This window comes from Orcinus orca, chromosome 19 (assembly GCF_937001465.1).
Source record: "Orcinus orca chromosome 19, mOrcOrc1.1, whole genome shotgun sequence".
Taxonomy (NCBI): domain Eukaryota; kingdom Metazoa; phylum Chordata; class Mammalia; order Artiodactyla; family Delphinidae; genus Orcinus; species Orcinus orca.
In genome coordinates, this window is record NC_064577.1 from 7,630,331 (window position 1) to 7,657,416 (window position 27,086).

Consider the following 27,086-nt stretch of genomic DNA (forward strand, 5'->3'; position numbering starts at 1 on the left):
TGGACCACCCCCGCGCTTGCTCCTGGCTGGCTGGCCCTTGTTCCTGCCTCGTCACAGCCACACCTGTAACCCATCTCTGTGTGTATCTCAGAGAGACTGCATTTCACTGTTTCCATCTTCTGTTCTGTCCCTTCCTGGCTGCTGAGAGCATGCTCTTCTCCCAGCCTCTGTCTGTCAGTTTCAGCCTCTTTTTGGTTTATTTCTCTCCCTCTCTCTTTTTAAGTTTCATCCTCCAAATATTTATTGAGCAGCTGTTCCATGCTAGGCACGTTTTGAGGTACTGGAGGTATCATGGTGACCAAGGCAGTGCACGTACCAGCGCTCAGGGGGCATTCGTTCTAGTGGGGAGACAGACAGACAGACAGAAGAGCAGACAAAGCATGACCCTGGCTGCCTGGCTTTTCCCCCTGGCCAGAGGAGTGCCTCGGCCAGCCCGTGGGCAGGGACTTGGGCCTCTGAGGTTAGCTGGCTCTGCCCCGTGCTGGCCCTGATGATTCACTGTCCCTAAACAGGGACTGGGGAGTCACTCAGGAAGCTAGACTAGAATGAGTAACCACTTGCTCACGTAACAGCATTCATTACGCGCCAGGCTGGGGGAGACAAAAGAGAATGGTCCCAGCCTGAGTGGGGCTGCAGTTCAGACATGCATAGCGTCTGCCCAGGTGGAGGAAACAGCTGTGGGGCGGGGCTTTACCTCTACCCTCCACTCCCCGACCCTGGCCTGCACACCGTGAAAAGCTACTGGAGCAGCTGTGGTATTTAAAAAAAAAGTTTTTTTGAGCCAGCATCTGAAAATAGGGATATTTTCTATAAAACTCAGGACTCCCAGCTTCTCTTGTAAAAATCAGAAGATCGGGCAACACCTGGCTCGCTCACACAGGGCCTTAATTGGTTGCAGCTGTGTCAAGGCTGTCCTTCGATGGAGCTGTGGCTTCCAGGTCCCCATGGTGCCCACCAAGTCCTCTTGTCTGGCAGAGAGCTCAAGGTCTAGCTGCCCCCGTGTCATCACAGAGCTTGTGCTGTGGCTCTACTTATATTAGAGGAATATTTCCCCGTAGTGTCTCCATCAAAAGTAGGAAAATGAAGGACACAGCAAAGGGGTGTAGCCACGCCCCGGCTTGTGAGCTCACAATCCTGGAGTAGAAGCCCTCACGCACATCCATCCAGCACCTCTGCTCTGCCTGCTATGCAGGGGGCCTGCTGCTCGCCCATCCCCAGCTGGCCCCCGAAGCCATCCTCCTCCCTCCCCTGGGCTTCAAGCCCCCTCTGCCCGGCAGGCTCAGGAGCCAGGCCTCAGACAAACAGGCCGTCCTCTCCCCTCCCTGGCCGTGGGGATCTCCTTAGGGCTTCTCTGGGGAAGCCCAGTGGCTCTTCTTTTCTGCTGCTACTACCCAGGGCCCTGGCCTGGCAGGACAGTGGCCAGCTTCGTGGGAAACCTGTAGGAGGAGCAGGTGTGCCCATGACCACTGACTTAGGACAAAAGAAAAGGGGCAAGGATGAGCGCCCACCTTAGAACCAGAATTCCCAGCAGCCTTGGGCTTCCCACCCAAGAGGCTCCTTCCTCTGTCCCTTCCCCAGCTCTGCTGAAAGCTGGCCCACCAGCAAAGCTGGGCCGCAATGAGTGCAACGTAGCGGAGAGTGGGGGTCAGGGAGCACGTTTCAGACAAGTGACAGGCAAGAGACAAGTGGCAAGCGGATGAGTGACTTAGAAAGAGACACAGGGGCCGAGGAGGAAGCAGTTCTTAGCCATTTTTGGCAGACATTTATTAAGTGCTTACTGTGTGCCAGGAAGTAATCCAGGTGCTAGAAACAGCAAAGGGCCAGGAAGAGTCAGGGTCAGCTCCTGAGCTGTCAGTGACACTGCACTGACCCTCGTTGACACAGGAACATGTTAACCCTTCAGGCACCACTCTGAGAGCCTGGGCTGGGTCCTTGGACGGGGCCTGCCTAGGCCCTTCCAGCCACCAAAAGGGATTCAGCGACGTGAGACCCTCTCCCTCTTCGTCCAGGTAGACAGGCACACAGACAAGCTCCCCCACACTCCTCCAAACACATTCCCACCTGACGTGCCTGGAACACACCTCAGACTTCGACACACGTGTGCACACACGCACACACACACACACAGAGGCACAGCCAGTTTCACGAGGAGGTGGCATGGAGGTACTGCCTACAAGCCATGCTCTGAGTCACCCACCTCAGCATGAAACTGTCAAGAGTGCCCGGATATCCCCCCGTTAGAGGTTAGCTCGAGAAGCTTTGGCCAAGTCTCTTAACAAAATGTGAAAAACGTAAAAGTGAACAAGGGGACAACTGCTTAAGGCTTTTGCTTAGAGAGGGGGTTCTGAGAGGGGTAGGGGTCAGCAGAAACAGACCTCACTTCCTTTACTTGGCCACAAGGCTGTCCCGTTATATGGGCAGGGGAGGGTGGGTGTGGGTGGTCCTCATCCCCTGTGCTCTCTGCATTCCTCCAGGGTCATAAAAATAACGCTATCGCTTGTTAAGTGCCTATGAAATGCCAGGTGCAACAATGTGCGACTGCTTGACGTCCATGTCCACCTAGCCTCCCGGGGAGAGTATTATTGCCATTTTACAGATGAGGAAACTGAGGCTCAAGACTTGCTTCAGGTCACGAGATAGTATGTGTGGTGGGGCCCCTGACCTCTGCCCTTCCCTCACAGCCTCCTCAGCACAGGGAGATGGTCTCACTCTGGGAAGGGTTGAGGGGTTGGGAGCGGCCAGAGGCCCTGGTTTGGTCTTGGATCTGCCTGGGAGGCTGAGAAAGACTAACTTCGGGGCTGGACATGCTGCCTGCAGAAACCAAGGGCCCAGGCGGTGGTTGTGTGCCAGCGGCGGGAGAGGTCTGCTTTGCGGCGGGCCACCCACGTGGAGGACAATGCACCTCCTTCCAGACACCAGGTCCTCACCCCAGGACTCGGCATGAGGCAGGGCCTGGGTGGGACAGGCTTCCAGAGCCCTCCAGCTCACCCTGACCCCACCCCCACCCCAGGGGAGCACTGCAGCCTGTGGAAAACCCATCCCTTCACTTTGGGGGTCCTGGGCTCCTAATCCTAACCCCACAGATAAGGCACCTTACTGTCCCAGAGCCCATGAGAATGCACCGTATTAAACAGCCCCGGAAGCCTGACTCTGCTGAGAAGAGTTCTCTGACAGGAGCCCCTTACCATAGGGTGTCCACAGCCTCACCTGCCCCCGGTGGTGTGTATCTGTTTAAATTCATGCAGGCTGATGTGCAAATGCATCGAAAACTCCACTGGGCTTTTTGTGCCGCTGTCTGGGACAGTCCTGCACATGTACCCCCAATACTGGATGGCTCCCCATTTTCAGTGTGCTTGGGGCCCAGGGCAGCGGGATGCCCTCCTCACACTGCACAGCCCAGGGCCAGGACAAGGAGGGCTTGAGGAGAAGTTTTCACCAGGCTGACACCGGGTACAAGAGGAATAAAAAGAGAAACAGAACGGAACTCACAACCTGCAGCCCCATCTATGGCCTTTACGAGGGTGGGAACCTTACCTAGTACAGGCCCAGGTAGCGAGAGCCACAGGCAGAGGCCAGGAGGGCTCGGAGGAAGCTAACCACAAAGGATCACCTGGACTCAAGTACAGGGAGGCTAGAGAGGAGCGGGGCTCGGGGCCGCGCTCTTCACTCTGATTGAGCCCGCAGGGCTGGGCACGACTTCCAGCTCCTTCCCACCAGAAGCCTGGAGGAGGAGGACGAAGATGGAGGGCCGAGGCCATGTGGTCCCTGCTCCACCCCAGGGCACTCCTCTCAAGGGTTGGGGTGACCAGAAACTTGCTCCCCCAAGCTACCATCGGCCTCTAGGGCCAAGATGACTCTACTAAGTAGAGCTCACCCCACTCTCTCCAAGGAAGCTCTTGGCTCCAAGAAACAGACACCTCGCCTGTGTTTGCTTCCCTTAGGCTGTTTCGCCCTGATCTCAAGGCCTGGTGGCCCCCCTGGGGCTGCTGCTCTGAATGGAATGTCCTGACCTAGAGGATAAGAACCACATATGAGTCCTGGCTCTCACCTTGAGCAAGTTACTCCACCTCCCTGGGCCTCAATTTTTCCAGCTGTAAATTAGGGAGGGTAGTATGAACTCCTGGCTTGTTAGCGTGATCCAGTGATGGTAATGGGAAAATATGTAACCCATCAACCCTGTACAGTCAGAGCAAAATGACAGGCAAGGGAGTGGGGGGGCACCTGTGGTCCCCAACCCATCTGGTACCCTGCTCCCATTTTCATGCCTCTAATCCCCACGCACTATTGGCTCTAGACTATCTCCCACCCTGAACTCTGGTTTCTTAATGCCTGCTTCTTCCCCCAAAGCGCACACAACCTGCAGGTGGGTGAGAGAGAGAGGCCGCAGCTCCCACTTTGGCTGGGCTGGGCACTGCTGGGAACAGCACAGGCCATGCCTGTACAAGCTCAACATATCTCCCAGCTGGAAGGGCCCTTGCTAGTCAGCGCTTCTCCAAACTGCACTCCTTTGTCAGTGGGTCTCAAATGTTGGGGGGCGGGCGCCAGAACCACCAGGTGGGGCTTAGCAAAGTGTAGACTTCGGTTTCCCTCTAGGTCAGAGGCAAGGCCCAGAGGCTGTTATTAACCAGCACCCCGAGAGCTCCTGCTGCTCGTGGTCATTGGGCCCCATGTGGAGGACGGCTGTGATGGTTAAAGCCATCCCTTAGTCACAGACCACACCCCCCTGGAGAGGCACAGCCCATCAGTGCCGCTCATCTGACCTTATCTCAACATTTCCCGAATCTGACTATAATGCTGTTTTAAAACATGAGAATGACCTTAACATCTCACAGAACGAGCATGCTGAGGAATGCTTTGGGAAATGTTGATCTCAGGCTCTCTCTTTTTTTAAAAAAATGTCTGTTTAAAACAAATATTTGCTTTTGAGTATCTGAGTGGGTGAAGCCTAGGGAGATTACGTGCATTCAAAGGGCTCGGGCCTGGGCCTGCCCCTGCCCCTTCCTGTTGCCACCCGTTCCTCCGCCACATCCCGCCTCTGCTCTCTTTGAGCCTGCGGCTCTCCTGGGGTCACCCTGTCCTGAACCTAGGAGGAACCCTCAGCATGGTTGACTGGTGACAGGAAGTCTGAGCAGGGATGAAAGGGGGTCAGGATTAGCCTGTCGGGCTGGGATAAGCAGCAGAGGAGGGGATGGCCACACTTCTAAGGTGTCTGCACAAGCCCCATTTGTTTGGGGGTGGGGCGGGGGAGGAAGGTCTTTTCCTGGCCCACTGCCCCTCCCGAGACAGCAATCACACCCAGAGAGATGGTGAGTCGCTGGGTACGACTGAGGCAGAAAATCTTGTCTTGCCTTTTCTTCTCAAGCTCAAAACAGGCACATGTAGTCATTAACTGATATGCTAGAAGGGGCATCCCTTACCAGGAGGAAAATGGATTTATTGCTTTATAAAAAGGAGTCTGATAAAACTTAAAAGGGAGAAAAAAAAAAAAACCAACCACCAAAACAATTCACCTAAAAATCAACCCACCCCTCTCAGAGCTCCCAGGAAGCCTCAGACACATTTCTGAGGGCAGTCAAGGTGGGTGGGTTGGCAAGCCAGGCCCGCCTGGCAGAGGAAACGGGGCCTCGCCCGCATAAACAGCTCCAGGGCCCTTGGAAAGTCTGCCAGCAGGGGGCGCTGTGGCCCTGCAGCCTGGGACAAGCTCCCAACCCTGAGCGGCGCTGGCTCCTGGGCGCTGGGCTTGCTGCGGGCCTGGCTGGCTCCGGAGTGTCTCTGGGAGGATAAGGGCAGACCCCCAGCGCCCACATCCCACCCCCATCCCACACACATCTCTCATGCACAGGACACGCGCGTACAACCCACATGCACACACACCCCTAGGTCTCTCACAAATCCACCTTCCCACCCGGGCCTGGACCTCCACGTCTGTCAGCCACATCTTCACTTCCACCCCCACGAAAACAGCTGTGTGCGTGTGTGTGTGTGTGTGTGTGTGTGTGTGTGTGCGCGTGTGCACGCGTGCGCATGCGTGTGTTTGTGTGTGGTGCCCCTTTAATTCCCTTCAGGTCACAGACTGGACAGAGGGTGGCAGTGGAGACATGCCTCCGGCTCAGGCCCTCAGGGAGGAGGGAAGGGACTGCTGCTCGGCCCTGACCACAGCTCCTGAGCCACATGTGACCATCCAGCCCTCCATCCCCTCCCCAGGCTTTAAGCCAGGGGGCCTTCTCCACAGGCCTCGAACAGGAGGACAGGCCACAGGGGGCTGGAATCACAAAGGAGTTAGCACCAACAACAGGAAGCGGGTCCTTCCTTCCTCAGGCAGCTCAGACTGGCCGGGGGAGGAGGTGAGGGGCCAGGCGAGGCGGGTACAGACAGTGCAAGCCTTTGTCCTCAGCAGGCGTGGCTGGTGGACATGCAGCCGAGGGGCAGGTGGTGGGCAGTAGACGGCAGACTCCTCTGCTTTGGCAAGAGGCGGAATCTCGACACGCTGCGGGGAGAGGGCCTGCCTGCCCGGGGTCCTCCTGTCTGCTCCTGCAGGCACCACGGAGCCCCGAGGCTCCAGGGCCCCTAGAGGGTGGCTGAGCGAAGTCCAGAGCGCCTCTGCTTCCAGCAGGAGAAGTGCCTGACCGGGCCCTCTCCCATCCTTCCACCGCAGAGCTCCGAGGCAGGACCAGGGCCCTGGGAGGGAGCGAGGACTCCAACATGGTGCAGGACAGGATCCTAGGGGTGCGTGGAGGTCCTCTGGGGTGGGGAGGACACCGCTGAGTCACTGAAGCAAGGGCGGGACGCCACAGTTTCGAGGTGGTGGGCACTACACAAAAGCCTCCCGGTTGGACGAGCCGTTGAGCTTGAGGAAAAGCTTGTCGTCTTCCCTCTTCTGCTGCAGCTGCCTCTCCAGCTGGCGCTGGTAGCAGATGAGGTAGAGGGGAAGGCAGAAGCCCAGCATGCTCAGGACAAGCAGCCCCACGTTCACCTGCGGAGGCAGGGATGAGAGTCGAGTCGCCACCAAGGGTGGGGGGGGGGGAGCAGGCAGGGGCTGTGGTCTTTGCAGAGCCCAGTTCCAGCCCCTTCCTCGCTCTCAGGTTTGGGAATGGGGAGAAGGTCACAGGAGAGGAGAGGAAAAACAAACAAGGAGTTTCAAGAGGTTGGAGGTCCCGTCGTTCCACATTCCAGCAACAGAATTCCCCAGCTGTCCACGGGCCAGGCCACCATACTGTACTGATCTGAATCTCTGGGCGGGGGGGGGATTGGGACAAGCTCAAAGCACCTGGTTAAGAATCTGGGCCTTTGGCAGGAGGAGCAGGGACAGCAACTTGGTTCGATTTACCCCAAAATCAGGTCCAGAAAGGACACTCTTCTCCTCTTGTCCCTCCTGCCCATTCACAAGGGGTTCCTGAATTGATCTTAACCAAAGTTCCAAACTGCCTGTCCCGGGGTTCTAGAAGCCCCCGAGTGATGCCTCCCAGTTCCCAACCAGCAGAGTGGGGCGGATGCCCATAGCCCTCTGCCCCGCGATCCTTCTTACCCACAGGGGGTCTCCTTGGAGGGGACCCATCATAGCCAGAAACAGGGGCTGCTGCAGGAGAGCGAAGAGTGCACTGACCAGGGACTGCAGGCCTGTGAGGCTGCCAAACTGCGTGGAGGGGTACCTGCCGGGGCAGTAGAGAACCTGTCACCACAGGGGGCCATGCTCCGGCTTCCCACATGCTGGTTCGCAGCCTGGCCCCAGGTGCCGGTGCCCCCAGGCTGCACCTCCGGTGGCAGAGAAGAGGTGGGAATGGGGTGTGCATCCCTGGACCGCTTTCTGCTGAGCAGTTCTGCAAAGCGAATTTGTCTTTTGGACCAGCATGAGGCCCCGGGGCCCAGGGGTGTCTGGCCAAGCCAAGTGGGAGGTGCGGTGCCAGCCGGAGTCTGCAGCCTGTGAGCCGGGCCCAGCAGGCAGGTCGGAGGCTGGGCCCGGCCTGGCTGCACCCTCTTCCAGAGGAGCGTTGTGTAATCACGGAAACATAGCATCACAGCCCTCGGACGAGGCCCTCAGACTCTGCCAGGGCAGCCACAACTTCCTCCAGGCCCGGGGGGTAGGTGGGGGTGGAACAGGCAGACCTGGAATGACCCCCATGGGATACTGTTGAGAGAGGGAGAGAGTTCTGGCAAAACCTTAGGCAGATTTTGCCAGAATTCTGGGGCCACGTCAGGCATCGTGGCCCCAGAGGTGAGAAGGGACTCCTAGCAAGGAACGGCTGGAGGAACGGGCTAGTCTTTGGTCGGAGGGAGACAGTGGATGGTGTTTGGGTTCCAGTGTGTGAGCCGAGGACCGGCCCAAGGAGAAGGAACAACTATGGTTCCTTAGGCACGTGTGGCCTCTTGGAAAAGGAGGCAGGTTTCACTTTAGCCAAGGCCTAAGAAGGCTGTGGACAGAACCAGCCCTCTGAGGCCCTGGGTGGGATCTGTCAGGCACATCCTAGGCTCAGCTATTCACGTCACTGCCGCCGCTGAAGCCCACTGGAAGATCACCGTTGAGCTGTGGGCAGCTAGAACCCACCCCCCTGCCCTTCCCATGAGCAGCCAGAGGCAGCCTCAGAACCCGACTGCGCAGCAACAATGAGCCAAGGCTTGTGGGCACCCAACTGTCTGCCCACTGACCTGCTCCTGCCAGGTATGGCCTTCCCCTGACACACCCAACAGAAGCCCTGGTACCTAAGGCCAGAGGATGAACCCCAAGTGAGCAAGATGGCCCCCTTCAGGCCCTCAGTCCCACCAGGAACCTCCCTCAGGTCATTCCCTTACCCTCGACCACCAGGCCACCCACAGCTCCCAGGACTTACACAGCGGCATAGAGGCCCCCGACGGCAGAGTGGATGAATCCTCGCACAATCGTGTGCAGGATGAAGGAGAGGATCTGAGGGAGGGAGAGCAGAGTGTTGAGCAAGAGACATGGAGGGCCTCACCTTGTCCCCTTGCCCCACAGCTCCTGGGGTCCTGAGCGGTGGGAGTACTGGCGCCCTGGAGTCAGCTTGTGCCGGCTTTCCAGGGCCAACTCCTGAACTGCCAAGAATTCTGAGCCGATTTTAAGTTAAACACAGTCGCTACTAACAGTTCAACTGTAATAAACGTACAATTCAACAAATTACAGTTGACCCTTAAACAACATGGGGGGCTAGGGGTGCCGACCCTCCACGCAGCCAACAGTCCACATATAACTTAGAGTCGGCCCTCTGTACCCACAGTTCTGTATCCTCGGATTCAACCACCCACGGATCACGTGGTACTTAGTGTTTACCATTGAAAACCATCTGAGTACGAGTGGACCCACGCAATTAAAACTTGTGTTGTTCAGGGGTCAACTGTACGTTGAAAACAAAGTTAATGAATACTCAAAACCCAGCACATCCTGATTATTTTATTCTGTTTTACCATTAGCTGTGCTCTTAAGGTTTTTTTGTTTTTTCAAAATTTTTTTTATTTTTTGTTTTGGCTGCACCGCACAGCTTGCAGGATCAACCAGGGACTGAACTTGCGCCCTCAGCAGCGAAAGCGCGGAGTCCTGACCGCTGGACCACCAGGGAATTCCTGCTCTTAAGGTTTTTTGCTCTACTGTAAATATCGTATGATGGCGTGTTACTGTGTCTCTTTCCAACTCCACAGCTGGTGACACCGTATTGGCTGATATCAGCCACGACGAGAGCACTTGCACCGTGGAAATTGGCAAACACTAAAACCCAGGGCTCCCCCCATCCCGCCCCCATCTAGAGTCTGCTCTTAAGTGTACGTATGGACATAGCACTAAGCAGGAGGTCACTAATCACCACTCCTGCCTTCGCGGACCTGAGGACTGTGCCCAGGTCTCCCTGCCTGGCCACCCAGGCCCTACTGGTAGATGGCTGTCCCTCTCCCCTCTGGCTCTGCTTTCCTGAGGAAGGGTCACTGCTGGCAAGCTTGGCAAGCTTAGCAAGCACTTGTTAACGATTCCTTAGAGCCACGAGCTGGCTCCTTTGCTCCCAGGACCCTTTGTTTGCTCTTTGCACACAGCCCTGCCACCGGGCTCAGCGGCCAAGACCCGTTTCCGGGAATGTGGGCAGTGGAGGCGGCGAGGGCTGCTCCTGCGGTGCTGCGAGAGGTCTGTGCCTGAACGTGCACCCATCCCTCGGCAGGCTCTGCTTTCCACTCCAAATGCCTTGCTGCCTTTTCACAACTTGCCTTTCAATAAGAACTGGATAAAGCACAAAGCAGATGACTGTCCTCACCGAGCATTGCCCCGCGACTGGACAAGGGTGGTCAGGCAAGGGTCTGCCAGTCTTGCGGAGAGGGCCACCACCAGGAGGCCGGGAGGGCACCAGGGAGGCAGCAATACTCCCATCTGGAACTGGGAGAGCCTCCCATGGTTTACTCTGGCTGCACGCGGTGTCGGCACAAACACATGGTAGCACCTGTGGGTGGTGCACACCTGGGTGTTCAATGAACTTCTACGTGCGGCCACTTGTAGGAAGGGACTCTTGCTTTCCTCCTGGACCTGGTCCAAGATACCATCTGGACTTGGGTCACACCCATCACTTTTGTCCCTTACAAGTTCATACATTTGGGGATTAGAACTAGAACACTTCTGTGGACCTAAGGGTGGAGCCAGGCAGGTAACAAAATCTACCTTTCTCAAACTCTCTGCCAAAAGTCAGGTTCCAAAGGCACTGGAAATCTTGTGAGAAGGAATTAAACTTTTGAACCCAGATGCCAAGGGATCGTCGGTCTTGCTCCCCTGTACTGGAGGAGCAGACGTTCCCACCAACGCCACAGACTAGCCAGAGTTCTTTGGACATCAGACTTCAGCTGTTCGAGCGCATGCAAAATGGGCAGCCACACAACTACACCACATGGTTCCAGAAACGGTAAGATGATGGTACTCGTGGTATGTAAGATGCCTAAAGACCGAGAAGGATGATGTACTTTCATAGAGAAGAGTCTTCTGTGAAAGGCAATCTGAGTTTCATTTACACCTTGCTCCCAGCATCACGCACGTACAGAGCCTGGCAGGTAGGGGACCCTTTGGTAAATCACAGCGGGCCGGTTGATAGGTTGGTTGGTTGAATTAAACAAGTGAAAAGTCACTGTTCTCTTTGCTGAGCGAGCACTGTTCTCTCCCCCATGAGACATCATGCACCTTTCAGTCTCATCACCCCATACCCCACCTGGCTTCTCCCTCTCCCCATACCCACCTGTAGAGGCAGGTTGGGAATGAGGCAAGTCACCCCAAAGCCCACGAGCAGCAGGTTTGTGAAGGCGAAGGCCCGCATGGCGTTGGTGATCTTCTGGATCTGCCGGTCCCGCTTCTTCTTCTTCTCACCTCTGTGGAAACGCAGAGCACACACCGGAGCTGGGGGCTCCTGGGAGGATGGGCTCTCCCAGGAAGCCAGGTCCCGGGAGTCACAGCTTGTGGACAGCGCAAGACTCAGAGACCACCCGCAAGCATGTGCTAGGGACTGTGGGGGCTAGACCAGCACGAGGGACACTCCCCACTGCACCCCCTGGACTGAGCGTGGAGTGTCAACCTCAGTGGAGAGGTCGGACGCGAGAAGGCGCGAGGAGACGGGCGTCAACACCCTGCGCTGCTTCGGCGAAGACTGAGGTCCGATGATGGGGAGGGAGGAGGAGAGTGCACCCAGGTCAGGATGTGGCAAAGCCTCCTTCACTACTGGCTCCAACTTCACCTGAATCCTGCAGGGAGCTGACACTAAGCCAGATAATAAGCCAAAAAAGGGAGCGAGTGGATTTCTCCTTGGGCGGCAGGAAGGGGTGAAGGAGAAACGGGTATGCGGCAGATGGAACTGGCTGTAGGACCTGACCTACATAACAGAGCATTCTCTGTAATTATTTCCCTGTGAATTCACTATTACTGATTCCAGCCTCAACACCCACAAAGATATCCCACGGACAACTGTATGACATCCAAGGGCTCAGAGATGTGCAGGGAGGCCCAGACCCACCACTTTCTCCCTATGTGACCTCAGGCAAGCCACTCAGACGCCTAGCTTCAGTCCCCTCATCTGCAAGATGGGTCTAACTCATCGAGGTGCTGGGAGGCTTACCTGAGACGTTGTGCATTAAGGGCTTGGCACAGGGCCTGATACAGTAAAGAGGAGCTTATTGTACTAAGGTGGAGTCAGAGAAGACAGCATTTAACTCATCCTCTGATCTTAGAGCCCAACCCTTCTGTAAAGTAGGGCTCCGGTCCCTTGCTTAATTCTCACAGTCATGAACAGATCTATTGACATGTATTAAGGTTACAGCCGTTTACTACTCACACCCAGCGGAGCAGACCTTGCAGGCAAACAGGACCACTCTGAGGACGTCTGCCGGTGTACTACGTGTGCTAAGGACCGCAGAGCAGCCCTAAAAGCAGGCTGTTTGATAGCTGTCTGCACAGACCTTCCTCTGGTTTCTCTCCTCCTCTCTTCGAGCTCCGTGCCTCCCCAACTTTTGCATACAAAAGACTTTCCTTACAGAAGCAACAGACCAAAACGTGTGCTGAGCTGAGCGCGGGCAAGAGCAGCTTTGAGCACAGCCCTCTTTCGCCTCTCCTGCTAACTTTAAAACCTAACCCGCCCACCCTGATGCTGCCTAACACCTGACCGGTGGGCTTCTCCCTCTGGGGGCCTGGGCCCGGGGCACGAGCTCCGCCTACGCACTGGTTGGCGTCTTTCTCCTCGGGCTCCTCAGGGCCATCTTCACACTCCTTCAGCCTCCAGTCCATGATGTAGCCGATGACGGGGGCTGTCAGCAGGCAGAGCAGCTGGAGCACACCGAAGATGGACGTGTAGAGGCCCACTGAGGATAAAGACGGGCTGGGTCACGGGGGCTGCCGGCAGAGGCCTGGGGTGGGCGCTGGGCAGAGCCTGTGACCCCACGAGCCCTTCTGGGATCTTCTCCAGAACCGCCCCCTTGTCACTGTGGGTCATGAGGGGAGCCCGGAGACCTTAACCTCTGAAATCAAAGCCACCCTTTTCTTTTCTCCAAAGTCCTCGCCTATTTCCAAGAAACGGCTAACGAGATCCCGTATGTCACGGCAGCTTCCCCCAGAAGCTCCAGGAAGTCTCTCTGACTGTGGGAACCACAAAAGTACCAATGCCTGGGACTGAGGTTTTGTGTGTGACTGGCCGTCAGTTTTCTGCCTCTAGAAATATACCAGGAAGGCACCACTCACAAGGGCACTGACGTAAGGGCTCCAATCTTCAAAGAGCCTTAAAATTATGATGGGATTTCTCAGACAAACAGAAGCTGAATGTTGACCGCCCCACCCCCAAACACAGGTCTGGCCGAGAGGGACGTCTGGAGTTCAAGGAGAGGTGTTTCTCAGTTGAACAGAGACCGGCTAGGACAGGATGCCATGTGTTCCCTGACGATCCCCCGTCCCCCGCCCCCACTGGCTTACCGGTAGCCATCACTGCATCAAGAAAGCAAAAGTGAAAAAGCAGAGAGGAGTGAGGTCAGCAGCAGAAGTGTCACAGGTTATTACAGGGGGATGGGGCACGGAGGCAGACTAGCTCTGGGCCCAGCTCACACGCCATTTCCCACCAAGCCCCGACTCTCAAGAGTGCCCAGCGCGGGTGTCTGCGGACGTTTTCCTGCCGGCTGGGGCCTCACTCGTGTGCAGCTGGTGCCTCGTCACAAGCGGGCTGGTAAATCAGGCCTGTGGTGTTTGCGGGGGACCGTGATGGGGAAGCAGTGTGGGTGCAGAAGACCTGGCAGAACCTGGGCCTCGTTGCCCTTGTTCCCTCCGAGGGCAAAGAATCTACCCCACACCCAGCCCAAGTATCTCACTAGCCAGCGCTGGTCTCCCATCCACCTACTGGCCCCCTGACCCTGATAGCCAGACATGTGTGTGTGCGTGCGTGTGTGTGTGTGTGTGTGTGATGTCAGGCACAACCGCCCAGAGGAGCAGGATGGGGAAAACCAATGCCCTGTCAGCTGCAGACCGAATTTCCTGGCCCAACTTCCTCTACTTCTTGAAACTGACTTTTTGAATGCGGGAAACAGATGGAAAAAATGCCTCTTGAGCAGCAAGAGTTCTCAGAGAGTAAAAGGCCATGACTCAGCGGCAGGGAGATCTGCCTTCCAAGGGCCAGTGAGGGCCCTTCTCTGTACCCGTCAGAGTCTCCACCTGTCTGGGCCTCAGGGTTTACAATAGAGGGCAAAGAGACACGCGAGGTCATCTCTCCCCAAAGCGTGGCACACAGATTTTAATGAACGTTACATAATAAAAGGGTTCCTGGGGTAGAAATCTAGGGGAATATCATTGGACAAGACAAAGCTAAACAGGTGCTTTTTCTTCCTATCTTTGCGTTTGCTACAAATTTTTGCGAGGGTGCGTGATAGGATTTTTCCACATTGCTTCACGTCCGAACACCCACTTTTGGAGTAGCACCTGCATTATCTGTGCCTCTTTGTCACCTTCCCCTTTTGCTAAGGCCAGGTTTCTCATCCTCTTTAAAAATGTACAGTGCCTGGCAGATCTTCCCGGGGGCGGGGGGGGGGGGGAACCAACCCAAACATTGCACACCAATGAGACAGATGTGTTTGTCCCGCTTAGGGATAACTAAAGCTGACTCAGCTCAGGCCCTGAGGAAGTAATGACTTTCTTTGTAGAATCAAAACCTCTAATCAGCTTGTGTGTTCTCTTGGAAAAGTGGCAGGTGGGTTATCAGTTCTGTTTACCAGAAGTAACAAGCCTGGACTGGATTACCCACGAGGAAGGCTCCACCTGGCTCTGCTTCCCGGTTCAGGGCACAGATCCTGTGCAGGCCCAGGAGCCCCAGTCTCCAGCCGCAGTAGCCCAGCCCCCAGCTCGGCCCCCAGCCTCTCCACGCGGCACCCCCGCGGTTTCCCGGAGAATTCTTGGCGTTGGGTTTGACAGATAGCCTTTCAACAGGCTCTCAGGTGGAGTACTGCGTTCTGTGCCGTGTTTTCATTTACGAACACACACGTCAACCGTCCCCCTCAGGCAACAAAAAACACACCCCCACACCCCAAACACACGTAGTTATTTTAGTCCTCTCCTCCCTCCTAAACCGGGAAACTCCGACGGGGACACGAAAGGACAGTTGGGCCCGGCCGTGATGAAACGGCTCTGACACACAATCAGGCCCTTGGATTCTGCCATCTCACGGCCCTGCTGGTCCAGCCCAGCCGGGCAGTGGGCTGAACCTCAGGCAGGCAGGAGTGGCCACCGCTCATGGGCTGCGCCCCGGGGCCTGGAGGACACCTACCTGCGTCCTGGTCGCCGCTGACCAGGAACTGGAGGATGTTGTTCATGGCGCCCATGTAGAAGATGAGGCGCAGCTGGGTGACGCACATGGTGACCAGGCTGAGCAGCAGGATGGGGCTGAACACGCTCTGCATGAACGAGGGGGCCGCTGCGGGGAGAAGAGGGTGCTCAGGGAGAAGCGGGCGGTACCGCCGTGGCCACGGCCCACCCGCCACCCCGGGGCTGGGCGCGTGGGGCTGACAGCCCTGCTTTGCCGACCAAATCATGCTGGATGACGTGGACGGCTGGACGCAGGAGTCAGGCCACCCAGCCGTACGAAACAAGCTGGGTGAGACCCTCAGCCTCGCTGACCCTTCGTCTGTACGGCAGGCTGGATGGTGCTACCGGCTCTTTTGGGGATGAAATGGGGATTAAGGGAGATGGTACCCACAAAGCCCTCAGCGGGAGCTGGTCCCCCCGAGGGGGCTGCAGCTTCCACATCTGGACCGGCCTCCCCCTCCTTGTTGCTGGGGTGCGGGTGTGGGTTCAGGAGCCCCTGCTGACGGCTCAGGCAGGCTTGGGAGGTGGGGGCCGCACGCGGTACCTGCGGCATCGGGCTGGCACTTGACCTCCAGGTCGACGGTGGACAGGCACAGCTTGTGGCCCTCCTGCAGTGCCGCCTGCTCCTTGGCGTTCCGCATGGAGCTGCCCACGCTGAGGCGGCGCCCGACCGTGGTCACCTGCTTGTAGAACTGCTTCCCAGTGATCTTGTGGTCGAAGCCCAGCCAGCTGAACTTGATCTTCACCCTAGAGGCCACAGGAGAGTGTCTGTCGCGCTGCCAGGGCCCCTCGCCGGCGTAGGGGTGGGAGCAGACCGCACGTCCACTTACGTGTAGTCCATGTCCTCTGGGCCCGGGAAGGGCTCCAGGGGCCAGTTAAAGAAGCAGTTGAGGAAAACCAGCCCGGAGCAGCCGGCCCAGACCACGAGCATGACGATGAAGGAGGCACCGAAGTCGTAGATGACCTGAGAGGCACAACGGGGTAGCGGTTGGAGTCAGGGCAGGGCGGAGGGCAGAGTTAGCAGAGGGAAGCCGGAGCGGGCAGCGGGTAGGGGCACCCAGCAGTCCTGCTCTCCCTGCGCTCAGCTGCGAGGGGAGGCATGGCCCCATCAGCCTGGGTGTTTGGTCGTCAGGCACCTGCATTCCAATAATCTTAGCTCGCCCTGGACCAAATGCCTCCAGCTTGGACCAAATGTCATCTCCTTGGAGAGGCCCTCCCAGACCACCCATCACTGTCACATCACTGGCTCACAGTGAACAGCCCTGGCTGAGGTTTTTGACTTCTTGATTCATTTCCTCATCTGTTACTAGGCCAGCTCCCTGAGGAACCTCCAGCCTCGTCCACTGATGTTTCTCTAGTACCCTGAAGCATACACACGGTAGGTGCCAGAAAAATACTCAAGGAATGAACAGTTGGAAGTCTCGCTTTGCTCCTCTGTGAAATGGGTGTGACACTGGCATGTACCCTCATGGTGTCAAGGTGGGGGTCAAGCGGGTAGAGGGCTCAGCACAGGGCCTGGCAGGTGAGAAGCCTGTAAGCCTGTTAATGTCATTATCGCCATTGATTTCCAGCACAAGAGTCCCCAGAGTAGTGCCAGACAGCAGCCCAGCTACCCAGGGAGGGGACCAGCAGTTAGACACGGAGAAGAGGAGGAGGGGGAACCTGTAGGCTCCTCTGCACTCCAGAAACTCGAGGACCCCTAAAATCCACAGACGTCTGGCCCCAGCCCCTCCAAGCGCCTCGAAGTCCAGGCGGCCGGCCTACGTCTTTTCGTTTTGTTTTTTGGCTGCGCTGTGTGGCAGGCAGGATCTTAGTTACCCGACCAGGGATCAAACCCGTGCCCCCTGCAGTGGAAGCGTGGAGTCTTCACCACTGGATCCCCAGGGAAGCCCCTGGCCCACGCCTTCTGTGACTCCTCCTCCTCTTGCCCTATGGCCTCTCCCTCTTGGACCTCTCAGCAAAGGGGATTTATGTGGTGCTGGTGCCACAGAAGGGAGAAGCCCCTTCTGAAGCCCTTTCAGGAGCAACAGGATTTGGAGCAGGAACTGGGACTGATGAACAGTGAGGTGTTTGCTCCCTCCTGACCCTGTGTGACTTCCACGGGCTCAGAATCCTGCCTGGGAGGGAAACAGCTGAACCAACTTGGCTGCGAGCAGCGCTCTGGCAGTGGGGAGCAATATAGCCCAACAGCAACAGGCCTGGGGGTGGGGGGACTAGAGTTAGCTCAGGACTGGGGACAAACACTCACCCCCTTTCTGTCCCCAGGCCTGAAACGCAAAGGCAGCCTTCAGTCACACCTTGCAGTGATATGCTTGGATTTCCCAAACCCCCCGCCCCTCCCCCAACCACCCCCCCTCCCCGCCCCACGCACAGCAGTTTTCTTTTCTTTTTTCTTTCTTTTTTTTTTTTTTTGCGGTACGCGGGCCTCTCACCGCTGTGGCCCCTCCCGTTGCGGAGCACAGTCTCCGGATGCACAGGCTCAGCGGCCATGGCTCACGGGCCCAGCCGCTCCGCGGCACGTGGGATCCCCGCGGCACAGGGGATCGGGGCATGAACCCGTGTCCCCTGCATCGGCAGGCGGACTCTCAACCGCTGCGCCACCAGGGAAGCCCCAGGTTTCTTTTCTTACCCCCATGCTGCCCAGGTGCATCCTGCCCCCAGATGGGGCTTGGGGGAAGGGGGGGCCCCAGCACCCGCAATGACTTCCCTCTTCTGGGAGCGCTGAAGGAGGCTTAAAGCAGGCCTCTGCTCAGACACTAGTACACACGCTCACCTTGACTCCTGGGAAGGTGACTGCTGAGGAAGCATAGGATCCAATCATCAAGGCAATAAACGTGGACCGAAGGTCACCAAACATGTTGGGCAGCTGAAAGATAAGAAGCAAGGGAGACTTCTGCTGAGAGAACAGACAGCGGACGGATGAAAGAGGAGGGGAAGAAAGAATCATGGCATCCTCAGGTACCATTTCTTATCTACTCTCCTCCCCGTGTGATTCACGGGGGCATCGGTCCAGGGGTAATCGCAGCTAATTGAAAGTTTTTTCTTCCCAGACTGAGGTTGATAAAGGAAGGGAGGAGAGTAATACAGAACTCAGACTCTGCACATGAAGACAGAGCTGGTAGACTTCCTGGTTGGCAAGCATCCCTCCTCTCTTCTCCGGCACAGGCCAGGTCCTTCTGCCTTTGCAGGGTTACAGGAAGATGCCAGCAAGCACAGCTGGGAGCCTGAGGCAACCCTCAAAGGGAGCAAGCCTGTTAGGAATAAGAATCTATTTGAGGATGAGATCATTTTATAAATAAAAATATCCGTGTCCCAAAAGGACCAGATGTCAGCAAAGGCTGCTTTTCTTGCTGAGAAGAGTAGGTCTCTGGAAGATGCCAATCAGAATTCTATAGCCCCCAGGGCGGACGAGGGGGCTGGCCCGGAAGTCCTGTGTCTGAATTTCTAGGTCCAAGGAGGGCTTTCCCCTTTTCCATCTGGAAAGAGCAACGGCAAGAGAGGCTCAGGCTCTCTTCCCTGTGAGGCCGCTCTTCCCATCTCACAGCAGCTTGCTCTGGGCCCGTCCAACACGACTGCGAAGCTAAAACCCCCAGTGATTCCATACAAATCCAGACATGGTATAATATGGCAACTCGGTCATGGATCCAAACAGACATGGGGCAAAGCGCGTCCTCCTCAAACGGCAGTCCTGGCTGCTCTTGCTAACCTCAGGGGCGCTCGTACCGCGTACTGAAGGTTTCCCAGCCACACCCACAAGGTCCCTGGCATTGAGAATCGTCCCTGGATCTGCCAACCTGTTTCACTGAACTCAGGTGTTTCTATGGACCTAATATATGTTCCCCTCCCCCTTTGTCTGCAATCATTTTGGGGTTTTATCAAACACAGACCACATGATGGCTGCCCGCAAGCTAATCTGCTTTTGCTGAACGGAGGCCGTTTGAATGTGTTTATTTACCTGCCCCTCATCATTTCTGCCTGTTCTGACCACAATTAAAAATGAAGGAGGGGGGCTTCCCTGGTGGCGCAGTGGTTAAGAATCCGCCTGCCGATGCCGGGGACACAGGTTCGTGCCCCGGTCTGGGAAGATCCCACATGCCGCGGAGCAACTAAGTCCGTGCACCGCAACTACTGAGCCTGCGCTCTAGAGCCCGCAAGCCACAACTACTGAAACCCACGCGCCACAACTACTGAAACCTGTGTGCTACAGCTACTGAAGCCCGCATGCCTAGAGCCCGTGCTCCGCAACAAGAGAAGCCACCGCAATGAGAAGCCGGTGCACCATAACGAAGAGTAGCCCCCGCTCGCCGCAACTAGAGAAAGCCTGCGCGCAGCAGTGAAGACCCAACGCAGCCAAAAAAATAATAATGATAATAATAAAATAAAACAAATTTATTTTAAAAAATGGGCAAATAGACATTTCTGAATAGACATTTCTCCAGAGAAGACATACAGATGGCCAATAACCGTATGAAAAGATACTCAATATCATTAATCATAGGGAAATGCAAATTAAAACTACAATGAGATACTGCTTCATACCCCCTAGGGTGGTTATAATAATAATTAAAAAAAAAACACAACACATAATAACAAACGTTGGTGCTGATACAGAGGAACCAGAACCCTCCTACACTACTGGTAGGAATGTAAAATGGTACACAGCCACTTTGGAAAACACTGGCAGTTCCTCAATTAAACACAGAGCTACCATATGGCCCAGAAATTTCACTCCTAGGTATATATATACCCAAGAGGGATGACGATATATGCCCATGTGTACATGAATGTTTATAGCAGTGTTTTTGGTTTTTTTGGCTGTACCTTGTGGCATGCAGGATCTCAGTTCCCCGACCAGGGATTGAACCCACACCCCGTGCAGTGGAAGCGCAGAGTCTTAACCACTGGCCAGCCAGGGAAGTCCCCATTCTTTATACTATACAAAAAGTGGAAACAACCTCCATGCCCATCAATGACTGGATACGCAAAATGTGGTACATTCACACAATGGAATATCATTCAGCCACAAAAACAAATGAAGTATCGATACATGCTATCAATACAACGTGGATAAACCCTGAAAACATTATGCTAAGTGAAAGAACCAGTCATGAAAGAGCACAAAATTGTACGATTCCATTCATATGAAATGTCCAGAACAGGCAAATCCATAGAGACAGAGAACAGATTAGGGGTCGCCTGGGCCTGGGGTGGAAGCAGCTGGGAGGAATAGGGAGAAATGCTGATGGGTACAGAGATGTGATTTGGGGTGATATGATGGATTCTGGTGATGACTGTGTAACTCTATAAATAAACTAAAAACCATTGAACTGTATACTTTAGGTAAATTGTATGGTATGTGAATTATGTCTCAGTATCACTGTTAAGAAAAAAAAAACATGAATAAGAGACTTGAGATGTTTGGGGATCCCAGGATTTAAAAGGAACATGAATTAATCTATAGTGTATGGCCAACAAAGCCATCCTATGGCATGAAGCCAGGGTGGCTCTCCAGCCTACCCGAAGAAGCCCCAGCACACAAAGATCTCTTCTTCCAGCCCCCTGTGTCAACTCAGTCTTCTCAGAGAGGGTCAGAGGGAGAGAAGGAGCATATGGAAACTCCCCCAGGCAAAGACAGAGGAAATGTGATGTGCTCATGGGGGCCCAGGCACATCCGAGTGAGCACTAAAGGTGCACAACCTCACTCTTTGCACACCTGCCTCCCAGGTATGCTGTGGTTCAGAGGACATGCCTCGGTTTCTGAGCTCACATATTTGGGCTGTGCCACGCTGGCTACTCCAGCAAGGCAGCCTCAGGCATTTCTGGGGCCACATCTGCCCCAGGGAGAATCCAAAGATTAGTTCCGCTTGTAAGGAAAGAGGAAACTGTTCTAGCCTGGGATGCCACTCCAGCCTCCACAGGGCATGTGGAGGAAGAAAGGGGTCAAAGAGGGCTTAGAACCCAACCAGAAGAGCAGATGGAGGACAGAAGCCACTCGGTGCAGTCAAGCCAGGAAACACTTTTGCTGCAGTTGTCACCTCTGGGTAAAAAGAGTGCCCTCAACTTTTTGACAGGGCGAGGGGATACTTCTGAAGAGCAGACTGCTTGCTAGGTAGCCCTTTTCCTTCTACCCTAACCCAAGCTAGAACAGAACAACAGGGGCTTGGGGCTAGTGGGCAACTCTGACCTCATCTTCTGGAGTCTTCTCCCCAGAACTGGATCCAGGACAGGCAAGAACGGGAAGGTGGGAGAGGAGACTGACTTGACATCTGGTCCTGGATGAGACACTTGCCCTCATGCCTGGAAAAGGGCAGTAACCTCCAGCTGCCCTCCTTGCTTCCCTGCCTCTCCCTGCCTGGAACATTCTTTGCAACACCCTGAAAATTCTCCTCTCTAACATGTTATTTTAGTCAGCAGGGCCATTCCTAGGGTGTACAGAGCCTCAGGGCAAACCACGCTATGCAGTCTTCTTACCAACATGTACATGCTGTATTTAAATTACGATTATTTTTCCTGATTAGAAGAGCAATGCGTGTCCATTGTAAAACATCTGGAACAAAGTACACGTAAAGAATGAAATAAAAATTCCCCTGATATAGCCATGTTACCATTTTGATATATTGCCTTTCAATCTTTTTCCCATAAATACCTATAGCTTTGTAACCAAACTGGGATCATATGCTACATATTATTTTATAAACTTTTTCTTTTTTTACTTGATATATTATAAATATTTTGTAATTTAGTATTCATCTTCAACATAATTTGTAACAACTGTCCGGTATTTCCTTTTCTGGATGGTCTATAATTTATGCAACCATTTCTCTGATGTTCTCAGAGCCTTTTTAATTTTTATCATAAATAACATTTTAATGAACATCCTTGAAGATAAACATACATGCATATAGCTATGATTTCCTTAAGGTAAATTCCCAAAAGTAGAATCATTTGGCAAAAGGGAATACACATTTTTAAGTTTTTGTGATACTCTGTGCCAGACTGCCTTCCAGAAAACTTACACCAATTGAAATTGAAAAAACTTACATTTATTGATTGTTAATGACTTTGAACATTTTTTCTACGGTTTTTAAAATCAGTCATTTATATTCCTCATTTATATTCCTATTGTCCTTTCTTCCTATGAGGATGTTAATTTGTTCATATTGATTTGGCATAGGCTCTTTATATATTAAAGACCCTCACTGTTTGTCCATATACTGTAGGTATGTTTTCCTAGTTTGGCCTTTAACTTCTTAGTTCGTGGTGGGTTTTTTTTTTTTTTTTTTTAACCAATATAAGTGTTTAAATAGGTAGTCAAAGTCTGTTTCAGCTTTTAGGGACTACCTAACATTTGTGTCAGATGAAATCTCTCTGAAAACAGTATCAAGGATGACCCTGACCAGCGAAACCCAAAGCATAAACATCCTGGCAGTAGTCAATGTGTGGTCACAAAATAGCAAGCACAGGAGACAAGAAGGTTTCCCTGGGGGCATTAATTATTTTTCATATGTTAATACTAATTGTGTTTTATCCTTTAGCTACTTCCTTCCCTTCCTCCCAAAGCTGTCATGCCTGCCAGAGGAAATTTCCCCCATTTGCTGTGCCCAGGAGCAGCTCGATCAGAGGATTTTTCCTTATTATTAAGTTGTATAATAATGTAACATAGTTATGTTAATATACTAAATCATATAATAGCATTATTATTATAATAGCAACTATTATTATCCTAAAAGCCCTCAAAACATCCTTACCAGATAGGTGTCACTTTTTTAGAAAAATAAACTTATTCATTTATTTATTTTTGGCTGTGTTGGGTCTTTGTTGCTGCGCGCAGGCTTTCTCTGGTTGCAGTGAGCAGGGGCTACTCTTCGTTGCAGTGCGTGGGCTTCTCATTGCGATGGCTTCTCTTTGTTGCAGAGCACGGGCTCTAGGTGCGTGGGCTTAAGTAGTTGTGGCACGCGGGCTCAGTAGTTGTGGCACGTGGGCTTAGCTGCTCCGCAGCATGTGGGATCTTCCCAGACCAGGGCTCGAACCCATGTCCCCGGCATTGGCAGGCAGATTCTTAACCACTGCGCCACCAGGGAAGTCCCAGATGTCACTTATTACCCTCACTTAATGGTACAAAACTTTAGGATTAGAAAAGTCAAGGGACTCCCCCAAGCTGGTAAGGGTCAAATTTGGAATTCAAAGCAGGTCAAGCTTATGTGCATAGCCACTGGGTTACTCTGTGTCTTGGAAAACTCACATGGCCCTTGAAGGGTACACACTTGATTTGGGGAACCAAGGCAATTACCCTTACCTCTCACACCTCTCTGCGTCCCTTATTAAGCATTCTGTTTGCTCTCCCCACTAGAGATTTCTTAGATCCGTTCCGATGCTCCTTTTAGACCTACCTGCCTCCTTCTCTCCCTTGACCTTCCTTGGCCGACCTCCCCACGGTCCAGGGCCACACTGTCAGGTGGACTTGCATTTGGCTGTAGACTCTCTCTTGTTTCATCTTCTTGTCTGAGTCTCCTCCCCCACTGGTCTCCACATGGCCCTCCCTCCCTCCCTCCCTCCTCTCTCCTTCTGCCTCTGCCTGACCTCAGCTGCACATAATGGCCACTCAGAAGCCCTGGTGATAGAGTGAGTGGTGGCTGAGTACTGAGCAGAGTGCCCTAGTACCGGCTTGAGGGTCGGGCGGAGGGGCAAGAACCACGTCTTCTGCCAAGTAGGAAGCTGTAGCTGAACTGCAATGACAGATGCGGGGAAAACACTCAGCAGGGGCGGCTTCCTGACCCTGGGCTCACAACTGCACTTGCAGGTGGGGGGCGCAGGCCCCCTCCTGGGCTCTGTGTGCTTCCCACCACCACCCCTGCTGCCTCGGGGAGGACTAGGGCTGGAGGGGGCTCAGCCGGGCAGAACCGGCCCTCCGTGCTGGCCTGGCTCACATGGGGAGGCCATCCCTGCGTGAGCCGGTGGTGACTCATTCTCTCAGCCCCTGGGCTGCACTGTAAACAGGCTGTGTGACCTTCCCAGAGGGGAAAACAGCAGCTGCAGATGGCCCCTCCCCTGGAGTGCTGGCCACAGAGGCTGCTACTGGATGAGAACCACCAGAAGCCTAGCCTCCAGCACAGTGAGGGTGGGCCGTCCTCCTTGGAGGACCCTCTTTAAGATGCCTCTCTTCCCAGGGCCCCCCAACTCAGGCCTGGGGCTTGCTGGCAGGTGGGACAGAAGAGCCACTGTGTAGCCACCTGGCAGCGACTTTCCAAATCAGTGATCTCCCCAGCCCGCCAGCTGGGTCCTCAGGGAGCAGCCGCGTGCCGCGCCGGGTGGGAGAGGGGCTGGCATTCTGGTCCTCAGGCCCCTTCCAGAGGTGAGCCTCGTCCACAGGTGGCGGCGGTACACACGCAGAGCTCTGTGCAACCTGAACAGGCCAGGATCCAGGTGCCAGTCTGGACAAGCGGACTCGGCAAAGCCGGGCTCTTTTCTAACCCTTCCCAGCCAACAGCTCCAAGCACACACTGCCCGGAGAAGGTCCTGTGGTCACCTTTCCGCTCCACTGCCGAAGGGGTGAGGCGGAGGGGCTCCACACCCCAGTCACCTCATCCGCTTTCCCAGCCAGGTCCATCCCCGATGTCCCCACTACACATTCTGTCCACCCCTGAACGAGTCACGTGCTGGGGCAACTTCGGAATGTGGTGCACTCTGACGGGTGAATTTTTCCCAAGCCAATGGTGATCAGCTGACTGCTTTGGGTTCTCAAGGCTCAGAACAGAAACCCAGAGGCAGAGCTGGCTCTGGGCACTGGGAGGGTCCTGCTCACCTGGCACCTGGGGCACGTAGGATGCCTTGGGGACCCTCTCCTGGCCTGAGCAGGAATGCTAAACTCCCACACACACCCCCAGGGGACATTTGCTTCACTGCTGTACCCAGAATCCTCTCCCTCCCCTTCTCTCAGGTGTTTGAAGAGGGATATTTATTTCTCTTCACACCCAGACCCCAACTCCCCTGGGATCACTTCTTCCTCAGGTTCAAAGTAAGACTTCAATAAATCAAATAGGGGAAGCCCACAGAGAAATTTTTCATTAAGGAGCCTGGCAACATTTTGTCATCACTTTTCTGGAGGGTTTCAGCTCAGAACTCCCCGTCTCACCCACACTGACAGGGGTCAGAGGAATGAAGTAGAAATGACATGCTCACTACACTGGCGGCATCTGTTCCCATCTCTAAGCAACCCTGGCCCCGGATCGTCGGATGGCGGCCCAGAGATGCCGCCTCCGCCACCGGCTGGTGTTTTCCTCGAGCCAATGAAGCGAGTTAAAGACCTGAGCAAATGCGAGGCCTTGAGCAAACAGACCAGAGTGTGCTGTCCAGATGTCCAGGGGGGAGGCTGAGGCTCGGCACCTCGGGCTGTGCCCTGCACCACCAATGACCCGCACCCTCCTCCTCTGAGGGTGTTGCATTGCCCGGGGCCCTCTGCGGCAGGGACCTGGGAAAGCCAGTTCTAGCCATTAAGCAGCCCACCTGGCATGGGATCCAGTCTCTGCCCTAGGGGATGGGATCACCTATGAGTACACACCTCTCCGGCTCTGTAGGGAGGTCTACAGGCCTGTGGGGAGAAGGCATTCTGCCAACTTGGGGCCCCCTCTCCACCAATGGGGGTAGCAGCTCACTGTCTCTGGTCATCTTTATTTATACCACAGCCCATGCAACACAAAACCCCTTGGGACTCAGAAAGTCCCCCAATTAAGATTTCCCTGGCAACATTCCCCCCAGATTCCCAGGTTATTACGGAGTGATTACCCATGGACCCAGAGCTGCTCTAGGAGATTTGATTTAGGAAGCTCCTAAAGGCGACCCTGAAGACTCCTTTGTCCCCCCAATTAGAACATGGGTGGGAGACCCAAACAGAAAGTACCGTTGTGCTGCTAGCTCGGCGTCTCTGGGAGCCGATCCTGACAGTTCTGCTTTCTCAAAGGCCTGGGCTGTGTCAGAACGAGATTCAGCTCTGCTCAGCAGAAGCCTCGGCCAGCCCAGGAACATTGCCCAAGAGCTCCAGCCCTGCCCTCACTGACCTGCTTCTCATTCCCCTTTCGGGGTCTGTTCTGGAAAGGCTCCTTATCTGAGGCCTCACAGGACAGAGGAACGCCCAAGGAGGTCCCTCAGGCCAGGGGCAGCGTGGGGAGGAGGAAACAGATGACATAAAAAGTGCTTAGGGGGCTTCCCTGGTGGCGCAGTGATTAAGAATCTGCTTGCCAATGAAGGGGACACAGGTTCGAGCCCTGGTCCAGGAAGATCCCACATGCCGCGGAGCAACTAAGTCCGTGCGCCACAACTACTGAGCCTGCGCTCCAGAGCCCGCGAGCCACAACTACTGAAGCCCGGGTGCCTAGAGCCCGTGCTCTGCAACAAGAGAAGCCACCGCAATGAGAAGCCTGCGCACCGCAAAGAAGAGTAGCTCCCACTCACCACAATTACAGAAAGCCCGCGCAGAGCAACAAAGACCCAACGCAGCCAAAAACAAATAAATCAAAAAAAAAAAAAAAAAAAAACCTTAAAAAAAAGGTGCTGGGGTTTCCCTGGTGGCACAGTGGTTGAGAGTCTGCCTGCCGATGCAGGGGACATGGGTTCGTGCCCCGGACCGGGAAGATCCCACATGCCGCAGAGTGGCTGGGCCTGTGAGCCATGGCCGCTAAGCCTGCGCGTCTGGAGCCTGTGCTCCTCAACGGGAGACGCCACAACAGTGAGAGGCTCGCGTACCGCAAAAAAAAACAAACAAAAAAACAAACAAAAAAAGGTGCTTAGGGAGTTGGGC

The 27,086-nt window shown here is 54.7% G+C and overlaps 1 protein-coding gene across 5 annotated transcripts in view; it reads right to left on the reverse strand.

Moving 5' to 3' along the window:
* Positions 1–1,734: 1,734 nt before the first annotated feature.
* The window catches only part of SLC43A2 (solute carrier family 43 member 2), a 42,159-nt gene continuing 16,807 nt past the window's right edge, over positions 1,735–27,086 (reverse strand). For 3 of the 5 annotated variants that reach the window (XM_049701945.1, XM_049701946.1, XM_049701948.1), the window contains 10 exons: positions 18,066–18,158; positions 16,123–16,256; positions 15,837–16,039; positions 15,255–15,401; positions 13,421–13,432; positions 12,678–12,816; positions 11,208–11,337; positions 8,826–8,899; positions 7,526–7,649; positions 1,735–6,973 (listed from right to left, as the gene is read on the reverse strand). In XM_049701945.1, the coding sequence (XP_049557902.1) occupies positions 6,812–6,973; positions 7,526–7,649; positions 8,826–8,899; positions 11,208–11,337; positions 12,678–12,816; positions 13,421–13,432; positions 15,255–15,401; positions 15,837–16,039; positions 16,123–16,256; positions 18,066–18,158 (1,218 nt within the window). In that variant the 3' untranslated portion in view covers positions 1,735–6,811. The remainder of the gene's footprint in view (positions 6,974–7,525; positions 7,650–8,825; positions 8,900–11,207; positions 11,338–12,677; positions 12,817–13,420; positions 13,433–15,254; positions 15,402–15,836; positions 16,040–16,122; positions 16,257–18,065; positions 18,159–27,086) is intronic. The other 2 variants (XM_049701947.1, XM_033423278.2) reach the window with 2 other exon arrangements.